This window comes from Bufo bufo, chromosome 8, assembly GCF_905171765.1.
Source record: "Bufo bufo chromosome 8, aBufBuf1.1, whole genome shotgun sequence".
In the NCBI taxonomy this organism is placed as follows: domain Eukaryota; kingdom Metazoa; phylum Chordata; class Amphibia; order Anura; family Bufonidae; genus Bufo; species Bufo bufo.
Window position 1 is genome coordinate 196,550,042 of NC_053396.1, and position 8,152 is coordinate 196,558,193.

An 8,152-nucleotide genomic window follows, 5' to 3' on the forward strand; every position below is an offset into this window, starting at 1 on the left:
GGCACAGTACAGGGAATGACTTGGGGCACTGCACAGGGTGTGGTAAAAGGGCACAATGCAGGCTATAAGGGAGCACAGTACGGAATAAGGGGCACAGTACATGGTGGGGGGCACAGTCACATGACCCTGTGACATTAGAAGGTCCTTATGGTGAATGTGGTTAATACGCCACCATAATGAGAGGCAGAGGAGTGAGACAGGGGTGTGATTATGTGGCTAGAGATAAAAAATGTAACTGTCGACCAGTACAGGCCCCAAAAATTAGCCAATAGGCATTTACCTGACTTCAAAGAACTTTGGATTCTGTGGCTGAAGGTACATTATGCGGTCACAGGATAAAAATTTAACTGTCGGCCAGTATAGTCCCCAAAAATTAGGCAATAGGCATTCACCTAAAAGCAAAGCACTTTGGATTCTGTGGCTGGAGGTACATTAGGCGTTCACAGGATAAAAATGTAACTGTCGGCCAGTATAGGCCCCACAAATTAGGCAATAGGCATTCACCTGACATCAAAGAACTTTGGATTCTGTGGCTGGAGGTACATTAGGTGGTCAGAGGATAAAAATGTAACTGTCGGCCAGTACAGGCCCCAAATATTAGGCAATAGGCATTCACCTGACTTAAAAGGCCTTTTATGCCGCTGTATATACATAGGGCAAGGACCATTCTTTGTTCTGGTTGGTGGCGGATATGTGTGGGCTAGCATGAGGAAATTTAATTACACTTGGTCATCGCAGGTGTTGAATTCCTTCGAGATCCATGCCTCATTCATTTAAAAAAATGTGAGGTAGTCCACACTGTCGTGTGCTAGGTGAGTGCACTTATCGCTCACGATCCCCCCCTCCCCCGTTGCGCTGAACGTCCTTTAGGGCAGGACACTGGACGAGGGGCAAGCCAAGAGTTCCATGGCAAATTTTGCCAGCTCTGGCCATATGTTAAGCCTGCACACCCAGTAGTCAAGGGGTTCCTCGCTTATCAGAGCGTCCACATCGGCAGTTAAGGTATATGGCACCCCTCAATCAGCATTTGGCGGAAACAGATATATAGCACCCCTCAATCAGTATTTGGTGGAAGAAGGTATATAGCAATAGCACCCCTAAATCAGTATTTAGTGGAAGAAGGTATATGGCACCCCTCAATCAGTATTTGGCGGAAACAGGTATATAGCCCCCCTCAATCAGTATTTGGCGGAAACAGGTATATGGCACCCTTCAATCAGTATTTTGTGGAATCAGGTGTATCTCAGCCCTCAATCAGTATTTTGTGGAAGAAGGTATATAGCAATAGCACCCCTCAATCAGTATTTTGTGGAAGCAGGTGCATTGCACCCCTCAATCAGTATTTGGTGGAAGAAGGTATATAGCACCCCTCAATCAGTATTTTGCGAAAACAGGTATATAGCACCCCTCAATCAGTATTTGGCGGAAACAGGTAAATAGCATCCCTCAATCAGTATTTTGTGGAAGCAGGTGTATTGCAGCCCTCAATCACAATTTGGTGGAAGAAGGTATACAGCAATATCACCCCTCAATCAGTATTTTGTAGAAGCAGGTATATGGCACCCCTCAATCAGTATTTGGCGGAAACAGGTATAAAGCACCCCTCAATCAGTATTTGGCGGAAACAGGTATATGGCACCCCTCAATCAGTATTTTGTGGAAACAGGTATATCACACCCCTCAATTAGTATTTGGTGGAAGAAGGTATATAGCAATAGCACCCCTCAATCAGTATTTTGTGGAAGAAGGTATATGGCCCCCCTCAATCAGTATTTGGCAGAAACGGGTATATAGCACCCCTCAATCAGTATTTGGAGGAAACAGGTATATGGCACCCCTCAATCAGAATTTTGTGGAAGCAGGTGTATCGCATCCCTCAATCAGTATTTGGTAGAGGAAGGTATATAGCACCCCTCAATCAGTAGTTTGTGAAAGAAGGTATTTGGCACCCCTCAATAAGGATTTGGCGGAAACAGGTATAAAGCACCCCTCAATCAGTATTTGGCAGAAACAGGTGTATAGCACCCCTCAATCAGTATTTGGCAGAAACAGGTATATGGCACCCCTCAATCAGTATTTTGTGGAAACAGGTATATCGCACCCCTCAATCAGTATTTGGTGGAAGAAGGTATATAGCAATAGCACCCCTCAATCAGTATTTAGTGGAAGAAGGTATATGTCACCACTCAATCAGTATTTGGTGGAAACAGGTATATAGCACCCCTCAATCAGTATTTGGCGGAAACAGGTATATGGCACCCCTCAATCAGTATTTTGTGGAAGCAGGTGTATCGCATCCCTCAATCAGTATTTGGTAGAGGAAGGTATATAGCACACCTCAATCAGTATTTTGTGAAAGAAGGTATATGGAACCCCTCAATCAGTATTTGGCGGAAACAGGTATATAGCACCTCTCAATCATGATTTTGTGGAAGAAGGTATATCGCAGCCCTCAAGCAGTTTTTTGGGGGGCAACAGGTATATCACACCCGTTGCAATTAGTTACTCCAATAGCGTTTGTCTCTCTATCTAGCTGCAGTATCGCAGCAGAACCGCACACAACTGCTGCACCATACAAATACACTATAATTTCTATGTTAGAAAGTATATTATTAGTATAACACACCCATCTATATCACACCTATCGATAGCACACCTATACCAGTCCATAAAAGGACTTTTGTGGCCCTATTAGCTAGCGTTTGGTGTCCCTAACTGTCCCTGCTCCAAAATGCAACCTTTCCCTACACTGGCAAAACACATAATGTAAAATGGCTGCCAGATTGGGTTCTGTTATAAGGTTGGGGGTGTGCCCATGTGCTGAAACGTCTCAATTGTCTGTCCTATGCCACGTGATGGATGTGTCATGGGTCAAAGTTCGGCGCTATGCAAAAAAAATGGCGTGTGCGAATATCGCCATATGTTCGCATGTTTGGCGAATCGCGAAAGCGTCAAGTTCACTGCGAAACAACCGTAGGGAAAATCGCTAGGCCTCTAATAATGACTGTTTATGAGGTCAGGAGATCATGAGATAAGAGCTACTGGTGAACTGTCCATTCCTTTGCTTGTTAGCAATGCAGTTCCTCCAGAGATGAGAGCCCTGCACAGGTTCTTTCCTCCCAATGCCAAAGGAGAAGTGACCAACCAGGGCTTTCATTTCTTTTTCTCTGAGGGCCGCATAGAATTGACAATTTCAGAATGTTACAAGGCATTTGCACTGACTGATCAAAAAAGGTTTACGAAAAATCCACAAAATCTATTCTACCAAAAGTTACAGTTCATAAGCCTTATCAAAGTATTGTTCTTTAATAGATGCTCGCAATCGCGTTCTTCGCAGTTGGCATGCTGCAAACATACTCCCACAAAATTTTAAGGCCAGTAGTGAATACGTTTTTACTGCCTGGCCTGTCAGTCTTAAAGGGAGCCTTTCGGTGCAACAGCACCACCCTCATTGCACCTAATGGCTCATTTACTTATTATAAAACATTTTCTATAGAAAACATTTTCTATAGATTGAGGCCAAAAAAATAAAAATTAGACCAAAAGTATTAAATTCAATGTCTCATGTCAGCTGGATTACTGCTGATAAATCTGGTGACATATGCCCTTTAAGGTTGAGGTCAGTGCTGTCTTACTGTTCTGGTTACTTATCTGAATTTATTCAGTGATTACAGGGTTTTAGGAAAGTTATTGTGTGGCTCCGAACTCCTAAACCCAACATCACATTTGCCATTTGGTATGTATGCCAGAGATCCTATATATTTTAGATTTCGAGATTACAGATGTCAATAGGAGGAAAATGTTTTGCAGATATTTTTGCATTAATGAATTATCAATTAAAGAAGTGATATATTTTCTAGAAAGTCTCCGGAGATCAACTCTTTTTGTGTGTCCTTGGAGAAATGTCCCAGGACAATTGATAACACTATGTATTGCCGTGTTCTTACCTCAGACAATAACACAGACGATGATTCCCATTACCAACAGGTTGGTGAAACAGCCATTCATACAACACCAAAAAATATACCCGTAATGGCCTCAGTCCTCACATCTATGGGATGGGTCTTATTCACATCTATGCTTGGGCTCCTCATTTCTAATTTGATCAGATTTTTTAGTCTATAGTGTTTTCTTGGAACTGTTCCTCTAGATTGTTTTTCGGATTTTGGAATAGACAGGATTACCTTAACTCTTTTAGGACAAAGCCATTTTCCGTTTTTGCATTTCCACATTTTACCCCCTGCCTTCCCAGAGCCATATCTTTTTTATTTTTACATATGAGATCTTGGTTTGTTTGGGGATAAGTTGTACTATCTAATGGCACTGTTTAATATCACATATGATCTAGCGGGAAGCTGGGAAAAATTTACAAATAAGGTGGAGTTGGAAAAGAAAAACTCAATTCTGCCACAGTTTTATGGGTTTTGTTTTTACAGTGTTCCCTATGCAGTAAAACTGAATCATGCCCTTCACTCTCTGGGTCAGTACAATTATTAAAATGCCACTTTTATATACCATATTTTTTGCCCCATAAGACGCCTTTTTTTCTCCCAAAAGTGGGGAAAAATGCCCCAGCATCTTATGGGGTGAATCCTACTGAGCGCTTCCATTATGGAAGTCCTCATTAGTACCGGAGTACTCACAGACTACTCACCTCTTCTTGGTCCTCTGCTGTTAGCTGTGCTGTGGCTGCGCACAGCGTGAGGGTGCTTTGTGCATGAGAGGCATATGGGGGCTGATATAAGGCTGCTGGGGGCTGATGAGAGTCATGGGAGCTGAAGAGAGGCAATGGGTGATGATGAGAGGCATATGGGGGCTGATATGAGGAAATGGGGCTGATGAGAGGCATGGGGGGCTTATGAGGCATCGGGGCTGATATGAGGCATGGGTGCTGAGGAGAGGTATATGGGGGCTGAGGAGAGGCAATGGGAGCTGATGAGAGGCATGTGGGGGCTGATGAGAGGCATATGAGGCTGATATGAGGAAATGGGACTGATGAGAATCATGGGGGCTTATGAGGCATGGGGGCTGATATGAGGCATGGGTTCTGAGGAGAGGCATATGGGGGCTGAGGAGAGGCATGGGGCTCTTATCTGAGGTCTGATTGGGGGTCATTCACATTGAGGTCTGAAATGAGGTCTGATTTGGGGTCTGATCTGAGGTGTTATTGGGGTTTTATGAACATTGGGGGGTCTGATTGGTAGTCTGACCTGAAGTCTAATGAAAAACATTTTTTTCTTAATGTTCTCCTTCAAAACCTAGCTGCGTCTTATGGGCCAGTGTGTCTTTTATGGCGAAAAGTATGATAGTTTTTCTCGTGATTTATTAATGAAAAAAAACTTTGGACAAAATAAAATCTTTTCATCTCCATATTCTGACATCCATAACTTTTTTATCTTTACATCTATAGAGCTGTGTGAGGGCTCATTTTTTTATGGGATGCTCTGTAATTTCTATATATTATACCATTTGCAGTGTGAATCACTTTTTGATAAGTCTTTTATAAAAATGTTTTGGGGGAGGTAAAAAAAAAAAACTGTCCATTTTTATTTATTTCCATGCCATTCATTGTATGGGATAAATATTTTTATATTTTAATAGTATGTATTTTTTCAGATGTGACAATGCCTATGATCTTACATTTTTTTGTTATTTATATTTTGGGGAAAGATTTGATTTGAATTTTTATATTTTTATTTCTTTTATATTTTATTAGATTTATTTTCATCTTCTTTTTTTTTTTCAGGGCCTAACAATCATTAGATGGTGAGCGTGGTGATGTTATCGCAGGTCCTTTTGCAGGTCCTGCAGAAAGAAGAAAGAAGAGGATACCAGATACCAAAAGTGGATGAGTTGAGTTTTTTATTATTTTTAACCCCTGAATGGCCATTTTATTTAGCATTCTGTCTTAAGAATGCTGTTATTTTATAAAGTGAAGTTCGGATTCCCATAGACTTTAATGGGGTCCGGGATCGGGGTCAAGTTCGGGTCCCGAACCCGAACTTTGACCTGAAGTTCGGCCGGACCCGGCGAACCCGAACTTTCACGGGTTCCCTCATCCCTATTCGCCATCATAAAACAAGCTGTTGTCGAAGGGGTTCTCCTCCACTCCAGTAACAGTAACTCCAGAGCTTGACTATCTTCGGCAGTCTCATAGAAGTATAAGGAGCAGTGGCCGATTTTTTTCACAAAAGTGACTTGGGACCTCAGTTCTTGTAATCAGTGAAGACCTGTGGTCAGAATCCCAGCAACAATAACATATCCTGTGGAATGGGCTTTAATGTTGTCCAGGTTATTATATATTGCAGACAACCCTGATCTCTTTCAATGGAGCCTGAGTCATCTGCGCATACATTGTGTGTCTACAGTTTGTATCACAGAGAATCCCTGTAAAGCAATCAGAGTCCCCTCATCCAATTTTGAGTGTTGGAGTGGACTGTGGTTGAGTTTTTGTATGTATAACAGCCATTATTCTGCTCTTGATTGTCATGACGCAGCTATTACCATACTCTTCAAAAGGTGAAGCAATCATTCACTTTTTCATTTTTAAGGATGATTTTGCTATATCATATCTCTCAGCATTTTGTATTACATGTTTAGGTACTTTTTTGACAAATCGGTCATTTTAGTCTCAAATTTGAATATATATTTCTGATTTTACCAACAGATAAAGACAAAGAAATGATACTCAAAAATCACACCATTGTGGAATACTTCATCATTAAGGGAATTTCAGATGTTCCAGAGCTGCAGACTTCAATCTTCATTTTAGTTCTTCTTATATATCTCCTAACACTTGGCGGTAACATGATCATACTTCTTCTGGTCTGCCTGGATCATAAGCTTCACACTCCTATGTACTTCTTTTTGGCAAACTTGTCTGTTTTGGATACGTTCTCCACCACTGTTACTCTTCACAATATTCTTGCCACTTTTATAACAGGGGACAACACCATATCATACGCTGGTTGTATTTGTGAGATGTACTTTTTTGGATTTCTGATATGTGATGAGCTCCTGTTTCTGACTGCTATGAGCTACGATCGCTATGTTGCCATCTGCAATCCTTTGACATATCACATGGTCATGAACTACAGACTCTGCATTGTACTTGCAATTTCTTGTTGGCTCTTGGGCATGCTAGAAGTGATACCCTACATTATTTTGCTTTTGGGCTTTACATGTTACAAATCAAATGTAATAAATCACTTTTTCTGTGATCTTGTGCCTCTCATGATACTGTCCTGCAGTGACACATCAACCTTGGAGATCTTAAGCTTGACAGAAGGTCTTCTTCTCATAACATTCACCCCCTTTCTTCTAAAGTTCATATCTTACATCTTCATCATTTCCACCATACTGAAGATCCATTCCAGCACTGGAAGACGTAAAGCCTTCTACACCTGCTCCTCACACCTCACAGTGGTCATACTTCTTTACTCAACCCTCTTCTTCCAGTACTTGAGGCCTACATCATTAGATACTTCAAAGTCAAACAAGTTCTTCTCCCTCTTTAACACAGCCGCCATCCCTGTCTTAAATCCCCTTATCTACAGCTTAAAAAATAAAGACGTTAAGTCCGCAATGATACGAAAATTAAGATTACTTAAATGTTCTAGGACATTGACATAAAAACTGTTTAAGATATACTCAATTTTCACACCGAATATGGTCAGTAAAACATTACCTCTTAATAGCTTGTACCATCACTGAAATAAAGTAGTGCACCAAGAAGGACTTGGAATGAAATAAGGCTTTCTTTGTGTGAATGAGATGATATATGTAAGTGATTACAATATTAAAGTGAAAGGATAAGGAAAACTGTGTAATGAGGCTCCTTGGATACAAGGTGATATATGGTTGGGCATGGAGGCATACAGGTTCTGTATGGTATTCTGCGGCAAGTTTGCCCACAGATGTTGCACCTGTTGATCCTGTACAGTGATGAGCGTCAGGGGCAATATTTGAATTTGCAATATATCGCGAATATTTGGGCGAATATTCATCATATGTTTGAGAATTCATGATCTCCAGTCATTATTTTCTTGATTGCGAAAATCGGCAATCGGAAAATTCGTGATAAAATTTGTGATATGAAAATTTGCGATCAACACTACTACTATAGGCAACTTTCCTATTGGTTGCTAGGGAT

At 41.2% G+C, this 8,152-nt stretch overlaps 1 protein-coding gene across 1 annotated transcript; it reads left to right on the forward strand.

Annotated features, from left to right (window-relative positions):
* Window positions 1–6,681: 6,681 nt before the first annotated feature.
* On the forward strand, window positions 6,682–7,632 carry LOC120978163 (olfactory receptor 6C1-like). Its single transcript, XM_040406385.1, has one exon. The coding sequence runs from the start codon at window positions 6,682–6,684 to the stop codon at window positions 7,630–7,632; it is 951 nt and encodes a 316-aa protein (XP_040262319.1).
* The last annotated feature ends 520 nt before the right edge of the window (window positions 7,633–8,152 follow it).

What these genes read in the sequence shown, in the direction of transcription:
- LOC120978163 (XM_040406385.1), top strand. Translation starts at nt 6,682, where the DNA reads ATGATACTCAAAAATCACACCATTGTGGAATACTTCATCATTAAGGGA.